This window comes from Thamnophis elegans, chromosome 1 (assembly GCF_009769535.1).
Source record: "Thamnophis elegans isolate rThaEle1 chromosome 1, rThaEle1.pri, whole genome shotgun sequence".
Lineage (NCBI taxonomy): Eukaryota > Metazoa > Chordata > Lepidosauria > Squamata > Colubridae > Thamnophis > Thamnophis elegans.
This window is the reverse complement of record NC_045541.1, coordinates 86,277,135-86,299,764: the sequence shown is the minus strand read 5'-3', so window position 1 is coordinate 86,299,764 and position 22,630 is coordinate 86,277,135. Positions and strand designations below refer to the sequence as shown.

General features: G+C 42.7%; 1 protein-coding gene across 2 annotated transcripts in view; it reads left to right on the top strand.

The window, feature by feature from the left end:
- The first annotated feature begins 14,949 nt into the window (after positions 1 to 14,949).
- Positions 14,950 to 22,630, top strand: part of SCUBE2 (signal peptide, CUB domain and EGF like domain containing 2) — a 60,174-nt gene continuing 52,493 nt past the window's right edge. For both annotated transcript variants that reach the window (XM_032224904.1, XM_032224897.1), the window contains exons 1-2: positions 14,950 to 15,130; positions 21,299 to 21,421. In XM_032224904.1, the coding sequence (XP_032080795.1) occupies positions 15,028 to 15,130; positions 21,299 to 21,421 (226 nt within the window). In that variant the 5' untranslated portion in view covers positions 14,950 to 15,027. The remainder of the gene's footprint in view (positions 15,131 to 21,298; positions 21,422 to 22,630) is intronic.

Below are 22,630 nucleotides of genomic sequence, written 5' to 3'. Positions count from 1 at the left end.
CTAGTCCAACCCCCTGCCTGAACAGGAGACCTTATACTAATGATGGCGAACCTTTTCGGTCAGTGAACGCATGCCTGTTTTTTGGCCATTTTCGAGCCTTTTCCAGGCCGTTTTTGGGCTCTTTGGGGGGCATTTTCAGGCAGTTTTTCGGCTTGAAAACAGCCCCCCAAAGGCCCCCAAACGGCCTGGTTTTTTTGAAAGCAGAAGAGCAGCTGGCGACACCATGCGTGCCCCCAGAGAGTGCCCTGAGTGCCATAGGTTCGCCATCACAGCGTTATGCCACTCTGGAGGAAGGCCCGCCCAGCCTCCTCTTGAAAAACCCCGAGAGATGAGCAACTGGTCTGCTGCTCAAAAAAGGGAGGTCGGTTTTTTTACCGCTGGTTGGGGCTGGTTTAGGTAGTCCTTGACTTACGACCACAACTGGGCCCAGAGTTTAGTTGCTAAGCAAGGTGGTTGTTAAGGGAATCACACCCAATGTTGTAACCTTGTTTGCCAGAGGAATTAAGCACTGTGGTTGTTAAGGGAATCATGGGGTCAAACACAATCCTGATGCAGCCCTCAATGAAATCGAGTTTGAGACTCCTGCACTAGATAGATTCAACCGAAACAGACCATCAACTCCAGGAGATCCAGAAACATCTCTTTATGGAGAGTAACTAAAATAGCTCAATCATGACCACTGGGCCAAAGTTTATGAAAACTGAGACGTCACCCAAGAAACTTCCATCAAAATGAAAATTTGGGAAGCCGAAAGGCATTGGAAAGACTCAGGCCATACTGACCCCGGGGGGTGTCTCCCCCCAAATTAAGATCGGCTACTATAACAACATAATCGTGCAAATCTGATTGTGCTGGATCTCTTCCTCCTCCTCCTTACAATCCAGTGAAGTGTTACTCAATCTCAGCAACTTTTAAGATCTGGGGAACTCTCAGAATTCTGCAGCCAGCAAAGCTGGGAGTTGTAGTCCACACACACTTTAAAGTTGCTGAGCTTAACAAGCATTGATTCGAGTAATAATGGAGGTGTTTGCATGACCGATGGAGTCCATGCCATGCCCCTTCTGCTAGAAAGAGGGGGGCAGGCCGATGCTGTTGGGGTGAGATGGCTCCCCATAATTTTGCCTAGTATACCAGCTTCATTCCTATAGGTCCAAAAAACCTTGGCAAGAGTAACTAACGGTTTGAGCGGCCCACAAGCTGGATTACTGCAATGTATTCTACATAGCAATAGACTTTATCACTTTTCAATGCTTTACAGCCCTCTCTAAGCAGTTTACAGAGTGGTCATATTGCCCCCAACAATTTGGAGTCCCATTTTAATGACCTTGGAAGGATGAAAAGCTGAGTCAACTTTGAGCCTGGTGAGATTTGAACTGCCTAATTTCAGGCAGCCAGCAGTAAGCAGAAGTAGCTTGCAATACTGCACTCTAACCACTGTGCCACTGTGGCTCACAGGACAGTCTTTGGCGGTGACCCAGCAACTCTTCAGGAACTACCATATTTTTCTGATTATAAGACGCACCTAAATTTAGAAGAGGAAAACAACAAAAAAAGGTTTTTGGCCTCTGTGAGCTGCATTTTCAGCCCTTTGGGGGGGGGGGCTTTTTGGCCCTTTTCCAGCCTTTTTACTTACCCATTTTCAAGACTTTTGGGGGGCATTTTAAAGGCTTTTTGGGCCATTTTTTCCAAAAAAAGAATAAAAAAAAAGCCTCAATAATGTGCAGAAAAAAGCCTCAAAAACAGACCTAAAAACAGGGTGTGCAGAGCCCAAAAAATGGCCGGTGGGCGGGCAGGGCTTCAGCAATATTCCATCTATAAGACGCACAGGCATTTTCACCCCCTTTGAGGAGACAAAAAGGTGCGTCTTATAGTCCAAAAATATGGTATATTGCAAAGGCAATATAAGGTTGAAAATGCTCATTTTAGTCGATAATTGACAGCCAGGCTGGAATTGATTAAATCATGCAAATTATAGCAAAAAGAGGAAATCCTTTATAATATGAATTTTCCTGATCGTACAGATGTGGCACGCCAGAATCCGCATATAGACACACACCAAAGAAAAATATTTGCAAATTAAGCTAAGGGCATCCCTACTGGAGCTACATGTCCACCAAATTAAATATTGCAAAGGGCACATTTACGCACATCTCACCAAGGACCGTCGTTCTTATAAATATTACCAACCTCTATACCCAAAATTGTTGCTACTCCAAGGCCTGTTTCTATGCTCTCGAATAACAGAATAGATGAATTGGAAGGGTCCTTAGAGGTCTTCTAGTCCAACCCCTTGCTCAAACAGGGGACCCTCTACCAAGAATGGCTAACCTTTCCCAGACCAAGTGCCCAAAGTGTGCGTGTGTGCAATTGCGTGGGCGCGTGCCCGAACCCCCAAAATGCAATGTGTGTGCGTCCCCACGCATACCCTCCGCCCCCTGCACATGTGTGGCAGAAACCCGAAGATCTGCTGGCCGGCAGGAGGTAAGCTGGACTGGAGGCACACAGTGACAACCCAGTAAGCTAGGCCCGCCTGGCATGGAGTCGAGACCTCTTAGCCAGCCAGATGAGGCCGGGGACTGGGGTGGTGGTGGCAAGAAAGGCCTTAGCTGAGCACTGGCAGGCTGTGGCCTACACAAGCCCAGGGACTGGCTGAGGCACATGGCACAAAGTTGCCTTCTGAGCACTGGCAGCCTTCGCGATCTACACAAGCCTGGATAATGGCAGCAAGGAAGGCGTCAGCCAGTCCCCGGACTCGCGTAGCCCTTACTTACCTTTAGCCAGCTGCAGGAGGATGCAGCAAGGCAGGCAGAGTGGGAAGTCAGCGAGGATCAGGAAGTCAGTGACAGCAAGTGAGGGCGAGGCCAGGTAGTGGGCCATGTAGTGACCGCATGGTATATATAGAGCTCTCAGAGGCAGTGCAATTGATGAGCCAGTGAGTCAGTGAGTGGCGGGCAGGTAGGTGGGTGGGGCAAGCATGGTGTGGACAGACAGGGTGAGAGAGCGAGAGACCGACAACCGAGGACATGGGGGGAGTGAGCGGGGACAGGACAGGAGACCGTACCAGTACAGGGGTGTGGCCAGGCTGCTATTGCTTCCGGTTTGGAAAGGTGCGGCCGATTTTCACTACCTATTCGGCCAAACCAGACCAAACCGGTAGGAACCCACCTTAGCTATAAACTCCAGATTATGTCAGCATTCTAGGCATGCCTAAAAATGAGATAAATACATGTATTATCACCAACATTTATATTATTGTCCACATTCATCAGTTTAAATATTTGTTATCTTTCAAAATGGTTATTGGAGGGTGTATTTCAGTGTTATAATACATCAAGAAAGCATACATTTTAAATGTTCATTTGTACTACTGATGGGAAATATGAACTCAGGGTCAGTGAACAAAGATAAAAACAGACTCAAAAACAATGAAATGTGATAAAAACTAAATAGCAGTAAAAAGACTGATAAAAAACAAGTACTACATTTGATCTTGGCCAAACAGTAGAAAAAAAATGGGCTTTAAGGTCATTAAGTGCATGTTTGTCTTTTAATACTCTAATTCTAAAAATGGACTTTTCTCCTTTGTCATATTTCACAGTACTTGCCTAGGATAGAAGACAATGTACATAAAGTAATAGGTCTAAAGTCTGACATTAAACCCAAATTCTTTATGCAGTACATGGAAATTCTCCCTTGCATTTATTTGTATAGCCTGTCAAAAATTCTAGAAAACTAATCACAAAGTGGGTGGTAATATTTCCTTTCTTTAGAATTCAAATTCATGCATACCAGGGGTGGGTTTCAAAAATTGTTCGAACCACCTCTGTGGCCGTGGCCTCCTTTGTGGGAGTGGCTTGCCGCCCATGTGACCGGATGGGAGTGGCTTGCCACCCATGTGACCGGACGGGAGTGGCTTGCCGCCCATGTGACCGGATGGGAGTGGCTTGCCGCCCATGTGACCGGATGGGAGTGGCTTGCCGCCCATGTGACCGGATGGGAGTGGCTTGCCGCCCATGTGACCGGATGGGAGTGTCCAAGACGATGTCACTGAATTCTTTCCCCCAACTACAATATGATTAAAATAAGTACAAAAACAATAAAAGAGCTACTTACAGATGGAAGATGCCTGTTCTTGCCAGTCTTCAGAATCACGGACTCCAATGAATGGGCTGCACAAAGAGAAGACACAGAAAGCAAGACTTTAATTGCATGCACTGCATTGGGATGAAACCAGCACACAAAATAATAGAAAAGGAAAATTACTCTCCTTTTTTGCGTCTTCTGCACCACCACCTCACCATCTTGCTCCAAAAACCTGCACAAAGGACAGACACGGAAAGAAACGCCTTGATTGCTGGCACTTCACTATCTCAAGGAGGAAGACAACACAGAGCACACCACACCCAGCAATAAAGACAGGTACTTACAGGGGAAGCATCTCTGGCTTGCCGGTCTTCTGCACACCACCGTATTACATTTAGGTTGATTGGCTTGGCTTGGCTCCAAATACCTGCACAAAGGAGAGACACAGAAAGAAACGCCTTGATTGCTGGCACTTACACCTTACATAAGAATAACACAATGAAAGAGATACACTCAAGTACTTACTTGTCTTATTGCTTTTCTGGTTGTTGATATCTCCATACTGTTCTTAGGCTTCCCGATTCCTCTCTTGCAGCTTTCTTCTTCTTTATGCGTGGATCATCAGCCGTGTGGTGGTGCGCTCTGAGCCAAACTTTCACTGTAGGAATTGGGTCCCATCTCTCAACAGGTATGCCAACAACACTTATCACCATCTGGTTACTGATATTTGGAATGCTTAGGCTTGTTCTTTGGTGTGAACATATGAGGTTCATTTTTGAGAACCCCCTTTCCGCCTCTGCTGAACTCACAGCAATTGTCCTGACAATGTCTCTAGCTCTTCTGACAGTGTCAGGAATTTTGTAGTTCTTTGGATTTTTCAGCACATTTTCCAAAAAATCCCTGTAGTCGTTCAAATCAATTTCATAATTAAAAACGCGGCCAAATTCAACCAATGCTTCCTCTCCATCAGCCCATGGAACGACTACATCTTTCATGTCCCAGCTATCTGGCTCCAAATAGGTGATAAAGTGTAACTTTTGTGCTGCTGGCAATAGGCTACCTGTTCTTAGATGGTCGCAATCCATCAGCCTTTTCTTTAAGTTGGTGATGATGCTTTCCAAAAGTTTTTCATGGGGAAGGGCAACAAACCGTTGATTTGGAGCTAAATTCATGTTTTGGTAGGCTTGTGTTTCTAGCAATTCCACAAGTTCTGTTTCATATCTGCCCTTTCTCTGTAGTAGCAATTCAACACCACCGATTGCTCGCAACACTAGCTGTTCGGCCACGATGATATTTGTCGCTCTCTCCTGTAGGGAATCTGACAGGGCAGCAATCTGAAGTAGGATGTCAATCATCAGGGCCAAATCCTGCAAAAAATTTAAATTTTGAAAGCGGGAAGCCATGCCTGGGAACCTTTCGTTGCCTTGAAAAAACTGATATAGCGCTGGATAAGCACGCCACACAGCCATGGTTGCCCTTAAACTACAGGCAGCCCATCTTGGTCCCAAAACTCTGCCAATCCTCACTATTTCGATGCCCAATTGCGCAGAAATGTCGAATAGGTCCTTCTGGCTCTTGCAGGATTTGTGGAAGATGGTGTGCACTTTATCCAGGAAGATCTTGAAGTGGTTGACCTGCTTCACTTCTCTTATTGCATCATCCAGCACAAGTTGCAGGCGGTGGTTCAAGCAGTGCCAGATGATGATCCTTGGGAATTCTTGAGTTATTCTGGCGCTGACTCCAGATTTTCTTCCAAGCATAACGTTGGCGCCATCGGAGCAGAAAGCGATTAAGTTCTTCCGTAGATATTCGGTGGTGAATCCAACTTTGTGCAAGCTTTCCATTGCTGCGGAATATATGGTCTCCGCATCTTGTCTCTCTAATTCCAGAAGCTCAACGAAGATGGTTGCTGGGCATTCTGGATCCTCAACTCTAACAAAAACTATCAGCACTGCTCTCATTGAAAGTGTTGAGGCTTCATCAATTATTAGGCACACCTTTCGATTATTTGCAATAATCGTTGAAAACACGGTGGTCTTGATCTGTTTCGCAATGAAGTCAACAATTTTTACTGCAGTTCTTCGTGAATGCAAGCCAACTCCAACATCCACTCCAAGCGTATTCAGCAAATTTACTTGCGCTTCGATGTCTGCGAATGGATTACATCTCTGCGCCAGATCGTAAACGGTGGAAAATATTCTGCAGGTACTGGATAAATGTTTCTCAGTTGACTTATCCAGGGATTTGGTGAAAGCTTCCTGCTCCTGTTGCTTACTGGTCTCCACGCAAATAAGGTGTGCCTTTGACTGAAAATGTTCCCTTAATTTTTTTCTCAGCGATGCTTGTTGTACATCCTTGCTTTTCCCTGATGTTGACACCTGGAAATGTTTCCACTCTTTGGAAACATGAATACCTTTCTCCAACGCGAACATGGGTTTTGCACAGTATGCACAACCCAGCTTCTTGTTGGATACTTCCAGTCCATCAAAACTCTCCTTGAAGTGTGTGTATTGCTGCAAATTCCAGCAGTCAGGAAGTTGTGAAACTGCAGTGGAGTCGATGGACTGGCTGCTTTCTCCAACCTCAACTGGTGGTAGTGGTTGTGCTGGCGGTGCTGGTGCGGCTGGCGCTGCTGGTGCGGCTGGCGGTGCTGGTGCGGCTGGCGGTGCTGGTGCGGCTGGCGGTGCTGGTGCGGCTGGCGGTGCTGGTGCAGCTGGTGGTGCTGGTGCGGCTGGCGGTGCTGGTGCAGCTGGTGGTGCTGGCGGTGCTGGTGCAGCTGGCGGTGCTGGTGACTGCTTTGGATCAGCTGATTCATCAACTCTTGGCTTTTTGGAGAAGAAAGCGGTCAAACTCTGTTGCCTCTTCTTCATTGTGCTAAGTAGATCTAACTGCTGCCAAAGAAATAAAACAATATTGGACTCAATTGTGGTTGTAAGTTGAGGACTCTGTAGGTAACAAGAAGGGACCTCTGCTTTCAACCAACAATGTACAGTCTTTTCAGGAAGGATGTGAAACAGGAAAGATATAAACAAACAGGAAAGATATAGTCTTTCATCCAAGAAGATAGTTCAAGAATGAATGTCATATTCCCAGAGCAATACAGATTTCCTTTTTCTGAAATTTAGTTCTCAGTTCCAAAAGACAGGAATATATGAATGCATATGAAATTATGAATTAGTACTTAGGTCGGTCCAAGAAGCTATTCAGAAGTTAGTGGTTAGAAGAGCAATCGTAAAGGTAGATTACGTGGGATGTGTTTGCACAACAGTGGAAAAACAGAGATATGTAAATGAATAAATATTACAATGTGCAGGAATAAATAAATTGACAATTAAAATCAAGAAGGCTTTGAATACTTTTTCACGTGGAATTGGTTTTAGCTATTGCCAACTAACGGAAACAAGAATTAGAAAGCCAAAAGTATGAAAGAAAACACCAATTATGTAAAGAAAGGTCCCTAAAATGTATAAGGAAATATTACTAGATAATTATTAATGCGTAGATAAGTGCGGGACATTACACACACACACACACAAACTATGATGGAAAACACAAAAAAATAAGAATCCCCCCCCCCAAAGACTGCAAATGAAACCAGGTTTTTTTCCCTAAGCCTAAGGACAGGAAAGACAAAGCCACTGGAATAAGGTGACCAGATTTTCAGATTGGAAAAGAGGGACGCCCTTGACCGGGGGGGGGGGGGGGGGGCTTGATTAAAAAAAAATTTTTTTGTCAAAAGGTCACCCCAGGACACTGAAACCAGCATAAATACGAATCTGTTGCCAAACAAAATTTTGATCACGTGACCATGAGGATGCTGCAACGGTCGCTAAGTGTGAAAAATGGTCGCAACAGTCGCTAAGTGTGAAAAATGGTCATCAGTCACTTTTTTCAATGCCATTGTATCTTCCTGATTATTAAAAGTGCAAATTCACTCAGTGTCAATCATGACTCCTGAGTCCATTTCAAAGTATTGTGCATAGAAATTTTAAAAATGGCTTGTTTCAATTTATTTTGGATAGAATCTTTTTTTAAATAGTTTAAGACAATTTAAAAAAAGAATCAACACAGAATAACACTATTTTAAAAAATCATATGCACAATAAATAAAATATGATTTTAAAATACATTAAAAAAATAAAAGAAAAAACCCAGCTCACTTACCAGCAGGCAGGCAGAGTCAGCAGATCTTCGTAGCGATGGATGGAAGCACACAGGGAGCCTATATATACGCAACTGCAGTAACAATGACAATGATGAAGGATTGGATTGAGTTAAAGAATAAAAGAATTCTGATCTTAGAAGGCCATGACCTGCAGGCAGGCTGGCATAATTTCTTATGGAATGAATGACAAACATAAAACGCACAAATACTTTCAAAATCATTTAATTAGAACTTTACTGCAACAATGGCTCAAAATCAAAAAAATCCACTATGTGAAAACCCCAAATTGGCTATCACCAACAGAAAGAACGACACACCCAAATTTTACAGATTGGAACAAAATTCTAAGATACAGAGATCTAATTGACAGACAGGGAAATTTAAAAACAATTGAAGAATTGGCAGATCAGAATATGAAAGGTGATTGGCTAACCTACCTCCAAATTAAAACTAAATACAATAAAGACACTAAAATATATGGTATTGAAACAGAACCACACAAATTGAATAAAATTATTCAAAGTCTGGACAGAAAGATGATAGGGAAAATATACAAATTCCTCTTGAAGTATCAAATGGAAAAGGAAATTGGAAACTGTAAAAGAACCAATGATAAAATGGGCACAGAACTTTGGCTATAACATTGAACTAGACAAATGGGAAAAATTTTGGGGAATAAATTTAAGAATGACACTATCAATCCCATACAAGGAAAACCTTGTTCTTTCAATCCTTCCAATATTTTTTTCCTTCATTCCCTTGTCTGTTTCAATATTAAGTACATTTCTTCCTTTCTTCCTATAATTTTTTCCATTTTCTTCCTTATATTCTTTTCCATTTCAACATTGTCTTCCTTTTTTACTTCCTTCCTTCCTATACGTCTTTCCATTTTCTTCCTTATATTATCTTTTCTGTTTCAACAGTCTTTGTTTCTTCCTTCCTTCCTTCCTTCCCTTCCTTCCTATACTTCTTCTTTCATTCATTATATTTTCTTTTCCATTTCAATATTAAGTGTAATTCTTTGTTCCTCCTTCCTTCTTTCAATCCTTCCAATACTTTTTCCTTCATTCTCTTTTCCTTCAATATTAAGTGCAATTCATTCCTTCCTTCCTTCCTTCCTAAGTTATTTCCATTTTCTTCCTTATATAATATTTTCTGTTTCAACATAAAGTGCCTTCCTTCCTTCCCTTCCTTCCTATACTTCTTCTTTCATTCATTATATTTTCTTTTCCATTTCAATATTAAGTGTAATTCTTTGTTCCTCCTTCCTTCTTTCAATCCTTCCAATACTTTTTCCTTCATTCTCTTTTCCTTCAATATTAAGTGCAATTCCTTCCTTCCTTCCTTCCTTCCTTCCTTCCTAAGTTATTTCCATTTTCTTCCTTATATAATATTTTCTGTTTCAACATAAAGTGCCTTCCTTCCTTCCTCCCTCCCATCCCTTTCTTTATGTTTTCTTCATGCTTTCTTTTCTTTTTCCTCTGCTCTTTTTAAATCCCCCCCCCTTCTTCTCCTCCTCTACATTTAGGTTGGATTAGTTTGTACAACGGTCATCAAACTTCTGAAGTAAAAATAAATAAATAAATCATATTTAAGAAGAAGAAGAAAAAGGAAGACGTTTTTAGTTAAGTCAAACGTTTTAATAAAAGTTTCATCTTTTAAGATTCGTCCAACACATCCAATTGTAACCTTAACAGAATCCCATTGATTCACGAATGGACTCCACGGAAGGAGGAGAGGTCGGGGCAGCAGCGGAAGCCCCAGAAGCGAGAGGGCGTTCTCTGCTGGCGTCTGCCGCTCCCCCGACCTCTCCTCCTTCCGCGGCGAATCCCATTGATTCACGAACGGACTCCATGGAAGGAGGAGAGGTCGGGGCAGCAGCGGAAGCCCCGGAAGCGAGAGGGCGTTCTCTGCTGGCGTCTGCCGCTCCCCCGACCTCTCCTCCTTCCGCGGCGAATCCCATTGATTCACGAACGGACTCCATGGAAGGAGGAGAGGTCGGGGCAGCAGCGGAAGCCCCGGAAGCGAGAGGGCGTTCTCTGCTGGCGTCTGCCGCTCCCCCGACCTCTCCTCCTTCCGCGGCGAATCCCATTGATTCACGAATGGACTCCACGGAAAGAGGAGAGGTCGGGGCAGCGGCAGACGCCAGCAGAGAACTTCTGCCGGGCGGCGGGAGCCCCGGAAGCGAGAGGAAGTTGTCTGCGGGCGGCTGCCAGCGCCCCCACCGTCTCCTCCTGCCGCGGCGAGCGGAAAATTCTCTGATTAGATTAGATCATCATTACTCACCAACAAGCGCAGCTGCAACCCCAAAAGACGAAAGGAAAATGGAGACTCGCACAGGCGTCCTCAGGCTAAGGAGTCCAGCCAATCAGTGAGCTGGTAGGGATGGAAAATTTTCCATCCCAGCCAGCTCACTGATTGGCTGGAGTCCTGGCCAATTAAATCAGTGAGCGGCAGGCTGGGCTGGCTTAAATTTGTAGGTAGCAGATAGAACAGAACGATGAGCCAGCCCAGCAAGCTAGCAGCTGATGGGCGGGAGCTGCGAGCGCCAAAAAAAGCGTGCTTTTTAAAAAAGCGTGCGGGACGCGGGAAAATGCATTAAAAAGCGGGGGTGTCCCGCCAAAAGCGGGACGTCTGGTCACCTTAGATAAGTATCTTAAGAGACTAGAGTAGGGACTAGAATGTGCATTGTATGGTCTACAGAAACATATTAGAATTTCTTTTAATCTAGCCAGTGTGCTATTTATCTATATAGGTGCTTCTTATATTTTTCAAGGGCATAGAATTGCTTTTTTTAAAAAAGAGAAATGTTATGCCCTCTTCTTAAATGTTTTAAGAGAATAAAACTGCAGTTTTAAAGCAATCTGGAGCCCTTTCTCCCTTGCACCTAAATCATGGCAGAAATATACCCTAGTAACACTTTTTCTGCTTTGTCAATTTTCCTTCATCAATTACAACTGAAGAACAAGAAAATCCTTGGATGAAAAGCAAAACATTTTAAATGAAAAAAACCTCAAGAAAGTCCAGTTGCCTTTTGAAAAGTACCCTTAGGACAACTCCAGCAGTATTAAAGATGTATTCATCTTCTTATTTCGACACTGTCCAAGGACATTCTCAAAGGTGTAGAATGGGTTTTGTCACTATTTCCTTGGAAATCAGATGGTCAACTTGGACTGGGAATGGAACAGCAGAAACAGGAAAAAGATCGGTAACAAATGTAATATAGTAGTCTTCTCTTGACTCAAAGTTAAGTGGATAGTTGAGAAAGCTCTACAACTCTTTTTTAAAAAAGGAAATACAATATTTTCCTTCATCTTCAATACACTAATGTCTAGTGATTTTTCAATTCTCCAACATATCTAAGGAAAACTGCTGAAAAAAATTTAAAATACGAATCTGGAACAAGTAATGTATACAAATTGTATATTGGAACCTATTACTTAAAAATAATATTTTCCTTTTTTTGATAAAACTGAGCTGTATATGTGCAGTAGATAAACATTTTATTTTATGCTTTCCCCCCAAAATATCCTGATAGCAGTTAATTTAGATTAACTGTATATAAACAAAAGATTGCATAAAAACAATGTTTAAATGTTTTTATTTAGCTAAGCAATCAATTACCGAATAGAAACCTGGAATGTTTCATACCATCCCTTTATCAAGAGCATTATGCTTACCAGTATGGCTAGAAGTCATCCCCCCCCCCCAGCTGATTTTTCTCAAAAGTAAATTTGCTAGTGACTTTTACTTGGCATGTCTGAAATGTGTTGGCAGATAGTTTGGATTCTAAAGAAATAATCCAGTTGCTGAGATTTCTGTCACTTTATCTTATCCTTTTTCAGTGAATTTTGTTAAAGAAAGTCTGGAAGAATTTTGCTTTCTATCGAAGCAGGGAAGCCAAGAACTTGATATTATCCCTTCTCCTGCAATGAGTTAGTGTCTTACGGTAGTAGTTCCCGGAATGAGTTTCTCCCTGAGATGCAGATGGCTCCCACTCTACCATTGTTTGAAGGATCTCTGAGGAGCTTTTTACCCAGGCCTTTGGTAAGGGAGAAGAATATCATGTTATTGTGCTTAGCATATTTTAATCTTCTATTAATTTTATTCTAATTTCTTTGATTGTTGTAAGATGCCCTGAGTCATTGAGCGTTGAGTGGCATACATTATTAATATTATTATTACAACACCTTGCAGTTCTCATTTTTCCTTACTTGCTAGAAGAAAGGTGCTTATGTATTTCCAGTTAAAGTTTACAAAAATATTTATTGTTAACTTTAAAAAATAGAGTTAGGCTACAGCTTAAAAATCTTTATTTCCTGTCTTTAAGATGTTAATTTAAAAAGCTGAAAAAAAGCTTCATAAGGTCTTTAATAAACTAAGTGCTTTTTGTATTTACTGAAATCCCCTGCACAAAAAAGGAACCAAATTGTGATATAGTGACAAAATATTTGTAGCTTGGGGCTGAATTGTGGGATCCTTGGTGCTCTCTGAACTTGGTTGTTTTCTTGCAGATGTTTCATTACCAAACATCTAGCATTGATGATGTTGCTTAGTTTGGAAATGAAACTAGCTCTGGAAGGAAATAACCAACTTCAGAAGGCACCAAGGACCCCACAATTGTGATATATATAAGTGTTATTGCTGTTGTGGAGAAAATAGTAGAAAGAAAATGTTTTGGATGTGTTCACTGCCTTGAGATTGTAAAAATAATAAAGGTGACATATAAATGAATACAAAATTATTGATGGTATGCCGTTTCTGTATAGATCCATGTGTATTTCTCCAATATTTCAAATCATACTGTACTACTGTACTAAGATTCAGTCCAGAAGATATTTCCATACAGTCAATTTTACCATTTTATGGAGCACCTTGATAACATATCTAGCCCTTGTGACCCAACAATATCTGCTAAAAATGTGGCATATTCAAAATTCAGAGAGATGTGAATTCAGCTTTGGTTTTAAAACAACCTGCCTCATCCATAGCAGAAATAAAGAAAACTAGGCTTAGCTTTTCTCATGCACCACCAAGCCTCATTAGGAAAATAGGCTGAACCTCTGGATAGTTTTTGATTTGCTGGCTATACTGTACACAGGGCCTCAGAGACAGCATTGATCAGGTAAAGTCCTTGCAAAGAGACTGACTTTCAATTATTCTCCAAATTCTCTAAAGCTGAGGATAATGCTGAGACACAAAACTGTACAAGGCAGAAGAAAAAATGCAGAGAATGTGCCTAATGTCATCCAAACAAAATATACTTATGTCCAATCTCCATTGTTTTTTTCTGAAATGAACATGCCTTGAATTGAGGGCTTGAACTTATCATAAATCATTCAGCTAGGCTGACTAGTTATTTCGATTGTATTTATTTTTGTCCTATAAACTCCTTTTTTATATTGAGAGCTCCATTGTTTTGTTCCCATCATAATGGAACGTCTCATTAAAATTTTCCCCACTGAGCAAAAATGCACCATGGCACAGAAATCAAGCTTTGCTAGCTTAGAATCTGTGCACTTTGAGTAGGAAGATCCCCAAGTCTTTTTTTTTTTTTTTTTTTTTGAGCTGGGTTGAAGTGAAGTCTTGGCTGGGAGAACTAGAAAATCGTTGATGTGTCAAGATAATCAAGCTCTGATGTCTTATCTATCAGAAGATTTGCTTAGGGCTTGAAACTTTGTTAGAGACCCCACAAACCAGTGGTGGGTTGCAAGCGGTACGCCCCAATTTCGGTACGGTGCTTAGGAGGGCCCCCCTGCCAGCCCGCCCGAGCTCCTTCCTTGTATTTGAGCTCTTTGGCGAGGAGCTGGTGAGACGCAGAGGTATCACGGAGGTAAGGGCGCATGGGCACGCTGTGCATGTGTGCACATGTGCATGTTGGAGACACCGGGCCCCATTGCACCGTACCGGTTGCAATGGGATCTGGAACCCAGCACTGCCACAAAACCACTTCATAGTCTGTTTCTGCTGCTCCCCTCTGGGAGGAGGTTTCAAAGTATTTATAAGCAGGACTGCTAGATCCTGCAACAGCTTTGTTTCTTATGTCATCTATCAACTACATTTGCAGGATTCTCTTTTTTAATTCTACGTATATGTATACATTCGAACTAAACTGTTTTGTTTCCCTGTCATATATGCATAATGGTTGTCCTTTGAGAGCTGAATACAACGAACATGTATGCTGATTAGTGTACATCTAAAATGACAATAATTGGGAGAACCTTTGGAAGGTTAATAAACTCAAATGCATCATCATCATCATCATCATCATCATCATTTTCATCAAGCTGCCACCCACCCTCCCAGTTTGCAACATTATTATTAAAGGCCATTTTACCCATGACCGAAGCCATTCTCAATTTGTGTAAGTCAGAAGTGATTCAGCTTTTCCTAAAAACGTTTAAGTAATGGAAAACGCTCCCTTCTATCGAATATCCTACTATATGGGGGAGGGGGAATCACAACATCAATGCAACTACTATTCAGACGACAGAGATGCAGGCGTGCCTCACTACTTCTTTCTCAACTGCGGCGCGAGGTCTTCGCGGAAGCGCGGGAAAAGAGGGAAGGCGGTGGGTGGCCGCCTCCCTGGGCGCGTGTCCGCTCCTTGCCCCGCCAGCAGCGCTCGCACGTGAGGGAAGGCAGTGCCTCGGGGTGGGACAGCCCGCCGGCAAACGCCTCCTTTTTGGGACGCGCGCGGGGCCGGACCCAGGGGGACGGGAGCCTCGGGAGCGAGAAGCAGTAGCTGCAGCAGCTCGGCAGGCAGCTCCAGCTGATCGATGGAGTCCGGACAATGTCGCTCCGCCGCGGAGGCGCTTCTCTTCTTCCTCCTCTTCCTCCTCCTGCCGCCGCCGTTCCTGCTGCTTACCGCGTCTCCCCAAGGTCAGCTGTGCGTCGCCGGGCTCCTTTTCCCCGGGTAGTAAGCAGGGCGAGCGAGGTGTTGTGCTTTGCGCTTGGGCATCTGGCGAGTACACCCCTTGGGCAGGGTCGCCGTTGCGGAGCTGCGCCCTTAAATGCCATCCAGGCTGAGCGCTTCAAGTCCGCTTGTGGTCGGCTGGGTCGGGCAGCTGAGCTTGCCTGGCGTCGGTCCCTGCCCCTTGCCCGAAGGCGGGGAAGCTCCTTGCCTGTTGGGGAGTTAAACGTTAAACTCGCTTGGGAACCCGCTAGCAGCCAACATTTGTGACACTATTGGGCAAATGCATTGTCGGATCCTTTAATCAGAAAGGCGTATTTAGAGACGACATCCCGTCCGTGTGGTACATTGAGCCCGCAGGTAAATTTTGGAAGAGGAAACCTGTCTGTTTTGGGATTTTTTTTGGCAACAAAACAGCGTACTGTGGCTCACGCTTCTGAGATGGGACGTGGGTAGAATAAGCCTCCCTAGGGAAAAAGCTCGGGGATATTAAGAAATGGGCAGCGGTTATCTAGCAAATCAGTTGGTCTCCTACATTCCCTTTTGCATAAAGTTCATCTGTTTTGAGCGCTGACATTTGACATGGGAGTACTAAATTCGACATTTCATCTATTTTTAGTTGCTAGCGTTTTCGTGCTTTGCTTTTGGGGAAAAACTCACTCCAATTTCTAGCTCTTAAACAAGCAAATTGAAGTTAAGAATAACTACAGCAGTGATCCAACATATAGAAGACTAAGTATATTTAAACCTAGTGGGCTAATGTTTGAATAAACATGCATAGAGTTGTGCAGATAGTAACTCTTAGAAGGTTCTCAGTAGGGACTTTTGGAAATGATATTATTGTGTTTTGTACAAGGCAGAGTAGTTCATAAAATACACCTGATATTTTATAAGTAAATGGGTGACAGCTTTTTATAACATGGAATTTATAGAATGCAATTGGACTTTAGAAAAATCCAAAAATAAAAGATGTTTAAAACATTTCCCCTTGAGTGTAAACTAAGTGAAATCAGTACTGATTCTTAAGACAGACTTTCATGGTGAATTTTTCTCCAATCTTGCCTTGTAGTAGAATCTTACATCTGTTGTCATTGTAATCAAACCCATGTGCCTTGCTGCTGGTCATTCTCTTTTCTTTCACTTTCTGAGTATTATAGATTTCAACAGAGCTAGAACTTCACATAATATGTTATATGATAATTTAAGCCTAATCAATTGCACCTTGAGTGAAAAACATTAAATAAAAATATAGATGTAATAGAGACTAATTATTTGATTGAATGTGCTCCTTTTTATTTCACCTTTAAATATATTTTGTAAGAAAATATTGTCAAATATATAGAACAATTGTCAAGCCACATTTTATACATATGTCTAGATTTTTTTAAAAGTGTGAGCATAAAACGTTGATGCCTTTTTCAAGTTGAGCTTGTCTAAGACAAGTGATGGAACATTTGCAATAGTGTAGGACAATATAAATTCCATCCCTTACGTACTTGCCTAAATTTTCATACTGCAAATGCAAAAAGCATAATGATATCACAGAATATGATTCATCACTATGGCATCATTATGGAAAAGAGTGGATGTTTTTCACATTGTTGGTCAGAGCCATTCCTACAGAACTTGCTTGCAGAAATAAAACTATGCAATGCTAATGAAAAATCTACTATTCAATGGAATGTGATGTGAAAGGAAAAAAACCCAGTTGAATATAGGTAAATGAAATAGCAAATGAAAAAAGAAAGCAATTGACAGATCTATTCAGATGTCATTGAAAGGATAAGATATTTTGTCAGGCCCTTCTGAGGAGAGCTGATGGCCAGGTTTCAAAACATGTTTTGCAAGATAAACTTGGCTTACATGTGTGTAACACTGTGATGGAAATATAAAGTAGCAGAATATGTGGTATGATGTCACAATACTTTCTTGCAATGTTAGTGATAGAAACTGATGTTTACAGCATAGCATTACTTAATGTGATGCCATAATTACAAGTCCAATTAGTCCTTTGCCACAAAGTTCCTGCGGAGGCAGGAATGGTGTGGGATTAAAAAACTCAAGACAGTAATCAGAACTATGCAGTCAAAGCCCCTTCCATTTGTGCATGTGATTCTATGGTCACAATTGCCATCCTGATTTTTTTTTAATTCACTAATGAGTCTTGACTCTCGCTCTTTGCCTTCATTTTAACAGTTTATTTCAAAAAGATACTAAAATATTTTTATAGTAGTTAAAATGCACCATTGCATACAGTTGATAAACATTAATTACTGTATAGTAATAGTACATTATATATATCCATCCATTCCTCCGTCCATCATCAGTCTATAAAAGTCATTTCATTTGAGAGTCAAACTAAGCACATTGAAGAGTGCATTGCAAATATAAGCAAGGTAAGAATTTTGATTTACAAGGTCTATACTTTAGCTGTTAACTATCTGTCCAAAAGGAAGAAAAATTGCCAATTTTTGGCTTTAATCAGTTGGGGGGGGTGTGAAGTTCATAAAAAGGACAGTAGACCCCACTTTTAGATTCCCAATTCTTTATTTTTCAATTTCATATTAATATTCCTTCTTTTCCAGAATTGTATATTATAAGGGGAACTAGAGGATATCCCGAGGTCCTTGCTGCACTATCCTGCCAAAGCTTTTGTTAAATCCTGGAATGAAAGGCTAGCTGAGATTTTGAACAGGATCATGCCTGTATGGCCTTTGTTGACCCATTGTTCCCAACACTCCCCATGGTTCACACTCTGGGTTTTGAAAAGGGATAAGATAAGCCTAGTGTGCCGCTGGAGGAAAACAAGGAATGAATTCAACTGGATATGACTTAGAGCTGCTATTAAGACGTACCTTGTGGTGGTAAGAGTGGTGAAACACAATTATTTCTCCATCCTTACTGTGTCCACGAAGTGTCGTTTAGTGGCCCTGTTTAGAATCACTCAGTCCCTCCTGAGACAGGAGTGCTTGTGCGATCATCTTCAGAACTATGCAGAAGAATTTGTGGAACGTGTGATAAAGTCACTTGGATTTATTCCCAGTTAGAACCCACGCATGGTACAGGTCCATTAGAGATGCCCAGGGAAAGGTCTTATCCGATTATTTGAGCCTTTTGGACAGGATCCTTAATGCTGTCAGTGCAATCACCTATCACTGTGATCGCGAACCTATGGCACGCATGCCACAGGTGGCACATGGAGCCATTTGTCAGGACAAACAAGGCTTGCCCTGTCAGCTGGCTAGTACGCATGCGTGCACTGGCCAGCTCACTTTGGCCTTCTTTTGAGGCCATTTTTTGCGCTCCGGAGGCTTCAGGAACTTCCATGAAGCCTCCGGAGCACTAAAAACCAGCCCTACGGGCAAACCAGAAGTTCAAAAATGGACTTCTGGTTTGCTTGTAGGGCTGGTTTTAGCCCTCCGGAGCATTCAGGAGCCCTCAGGAGGTTTCCCTAAATGCTCCGGAGGGGAAAAAATGATGCTACGAGCAAACCGGAAGTCACTCCGGGTTGCTCGTAGGGCCAGTTTTAGTCCTCCAGAACATTCAGGAGCCCTCAGGAGGCTTCCCTGAAGGCTCCGGAGAGCAAAAAATGACACTACCAGCAAACCGGAAGTGACTTCTGGGTTGCTCATAGGGCCGGTTTTAGCCCTCCGGAGCCTTCAGGGAAGCTCCTGAAGCCTCCGGAGGGCCTCTGGGGGGGGGGAGGTTGTTTTTGCCCTCCCCAGGCTCCTATAAAGTCTCTGGAGCCTGGGGAGGGCAAAAAAAGCACGCCAAAAATGAGGAGCGCTGGTCGTACATACATGTACGCTGTGGTCTTGCACATAGCATTATGGGTGTGCACGCCCATACACAATCCCCATGCTCCCCCTGTTTTTGGCATGCGAGCCAAAAAAGGTTCGCCATCACTGACCTATCAGTTAGATCCTTGTCCTTCCTGGCTAGTGAAAGCGTCCAAGACGATGACAGACAGGTGAATTCAGGCAGTGATAAATTCTTCACTGCAGGAGGGGATGTTTCCAAGTTTTCAAGGAAGTATTGATTCGCCCCCTCCTTAAAAATCCATGTCTTGATGCCACCTGCCTGGACAAATTCCATCCAGTCTCACACTTTTTAGGGAAGATGGTAGAGAAAGTGGTTGTGTGGTAGTTTCAGAGAGCTCAGGCTGAAATGGATTATGTGGAGTCCTTCCAGTCATGATGCAGGCCCAGTTGTGGGGCAGAAACAGCATTGGTTGCACATGTTGATGATCTTGGTGAAAGCAGGATGGAGTAGTGCATCCATCTTTGTTCTTCTTGACCTCTGAATGGCCTTCAGTACCATTGACCATAGCATTAGTTTGTGCCAGAGGCGGAGTTTGGGACTAGGTGGTGCAGTTTTATGCTGATTTGGCTCCTTTCTCTAATGTTAGTCCTAATTGGGGTTGATAGGGAGTGGGAGCTCCAGTCCACAGCTCTCCTTTATGGAGTGCTGCAGGGCTTGGTATTTTCTCCATTCCTTTTTAACATTTACATGAAACCCCTGGGTGGGATCATCCGTCATCAAATTTATATCTCCATCTTTAATGATCCAAGTGATGCTATCGCTGCCCTCTCTTTGTGTCTGGAGGTTGTGGGGACCTGAGTAAGAGACAATGGACTTTGGCTGAACCCTGGTAAGACTTAGAGACTTTGGGTGCGTGGAACTTGGATTCTGGGACTTTAACATCTACAATTCTGTATGGGATTACACTATCCCAGTTAGACCTGATTCTGGGGTTCTGGACTTTAACATCTTTAGTTCTGTATGGGACTGCACTATCCCAGTTGGGCCTGATATGCAACTTGGGGATTCTTCTAAACTTACAACTCCTGCTCAATGAGCAGGTGGCAAGTGTGTCTAGGAGAACCTTTGCACAACTTCATGTTGTGTACCAGTTGTGTCCTTTCCTGGATTGGGAGTTCCTGAGCTCAGTCACTCAAGACCTGATCATCTCACATTAGACTATTGAAACACCTACTAGCTGGGGCAAATCTTGAAGAATATCCAGAAGCTTCAGCTGGTACAGAACTCAACCCTATAGGCACCTCTTTATTTATTGCTTTAATGTTTTATACAGTATTTTTGAATTAGTGTAAGATGTCTATAATTGCCTTGGTAAGATGGATGACAAAGAGTTTAATAAGTAAATAAATAAAATAAATATTATAGATAGTTGGATGTCATTTCATTAAACTATATTTATGTATTGGCCTGAAGATAGGCAGTATGGAGCCTGCATCAAGAACCTATCTTCAAGACAATAAATACATTTAGACAGAAAATGGTCCATATTAGGTTTGAATGCACTTTGTAGCTAATGTAGGGCCTATCAGATCGATATAAAAATTTACGGCAGTTTGCTGCTTTCTCCACCAAGTACTGTTTTGGCTACGTATTTGTAGAATGTATTACAGTTCAGGGGGGTGAAGATAATAATGTGAGTTATTACAAGATCAGAACAGAATAACAGAGTTGGAAGGGACCTTGGAGGTTTTCTAGTCCAACCCCCTGCTCAAGCAAGAAACCAAATACTATTTCAAACAAGTGGTTGTCCAGTCTCTTAAAAACCTCCAGTGTTGAAGCACCCACAACTTTTGGAAACAAGTCATTCCATTGATTAATTATTCTATCTTCCTTTTGTAGTTAGGGCTACAATTTGCATACTACCTAGGCTTAAGCACAAGCATTGGTCATCTTTCAAATTCAATTATGCCTTCTCAGTCTCACCAAGGTACAGGGAGGTCTCACAAAAGTGCTGGGGAGGGCATGGATCAAGCCCATGGTTAATAGAACAATATTGAAACGTGTTCTACCCACTTCTTTGGATGCCCAAGGCTGAAATGTTTCAAGACATATTGCCCCAGTTATCATTTTGGATCCTCTTCATGAAGAATCAAGACATCAAACCATCAGGGTTTCACCCATTTTCACCCATAAAAACTATTTTTGCTTATTTTTTAGTTTTATAGATGCCATTTGGGATGATAAATATAGGTGCCAAGCTACCTGTAGAAGTATTACTGTTAACTATTGCTTTTGATCAAATGTTGTGCTCTGCATATACGAAGCTATGGTGGTAAATTTTAATTACACTGCCATTCTCATTTCTCTTTGCACAGATGTTGATGAATGTGCACAAGGTATTGATGATTGCCACCCAGATGCAATTTGTCAGAATACTTTGAAATTATATAAGTGCACATGTAAGCCAGGATACAGTGGAGAAGGAAAAACTTGTGATGGTGAGTGCGCTAAAACCATAAAGCTGGTTTTGACTGATTATGATTGTTCCCAATATCTAGTTGAATAATAGTGACAAAATACAGGTATTTGTAAAATAGTGTTATTTAAGTATAATGTGGCAATCAATTTTTGTGACCTACCATATTTTTCAGACTACAAGACGCACCTTTCCTCCCCACAAAAAAGAGGGTAAAAATTTGGGTGAGTCTTATACACCAAATGTAGCCCACCCACCCACTGGCCCCCACCTTTTGTCCTCTGCCTCCCAGCAATTTACCTCCTTGCAGCAAATGAGAAAATGGTACTTGTGGAGGCGGCAATAGGCTATGGCAGTGATGGCGAACCTATGGCACTTGTGCTACAGGTGGCACGCGGAGCCATTTGTCAGGGCACGCGAGGTGCTGCCCTGTCAGCTGGCCAGCTGAGTTCACCCTTTTTTAAATCCATTTTTCGCCCTCCCCAGGCTCCAGAGGCTTTATAAGAGCCTGGGGAGGGCGAAAAGAGCCTCCCCCTCCGGAGGCCCTCCGCAGGCTTCATGAGCTTCCCTGAAGCCTCAGGAGCGCAAAAAACTGGCCCTACGGGCAAACCAGAAGTTCAGGAACGGACTTCCGGTTTGCTCGGGGAGTCATTTTGACTGCTTTGGGGGCTTCAGGGAAGCCTTCTGAAGGTCCCTGAAGCCTCTGGAGGGCTTCCGGGGGAGCAGGGGAGGCTGTTTTCGCCCTCCTCAGGCTCCTATAAAGCCTCTGGAGCCTGGGTAGGGTGAAAAAAGCATGCAAAAATGTGCGGTCACGCCTGTAGTGCACGCATGCACACTGGGGGGGGTTTGCGTATTGCATTATGGGTGCAGCACTCCCGCACACGACTCCTCTGTACTCCCCCCACTTATGGCACGCGAGCCAAAAAAGGTTTGGCATCGCTGGGCTATGGCAATCCTTGCAACCTGAAACAGCTGACCATCGGAAGGCCCTGCTGAAACTCCTTGCTGCAAGGAGTAAAATTGCTGGGAGGCAGAGGCCGATTTTTTCTTCTTCTAATCAGGTTAAACTAAAACATGCTGTTTGCTGTTTGCTGCAAGGAGGTAAATCAATAACTATAAATACCTATAAATACCTATAGAATGTTCAAATTATTAGACTTATTTTTAAAGACTGCTTTATTATTGTTCTAGAGACCTTAACAAAATGAAGAAGCTTTTTAAAATAAATGCT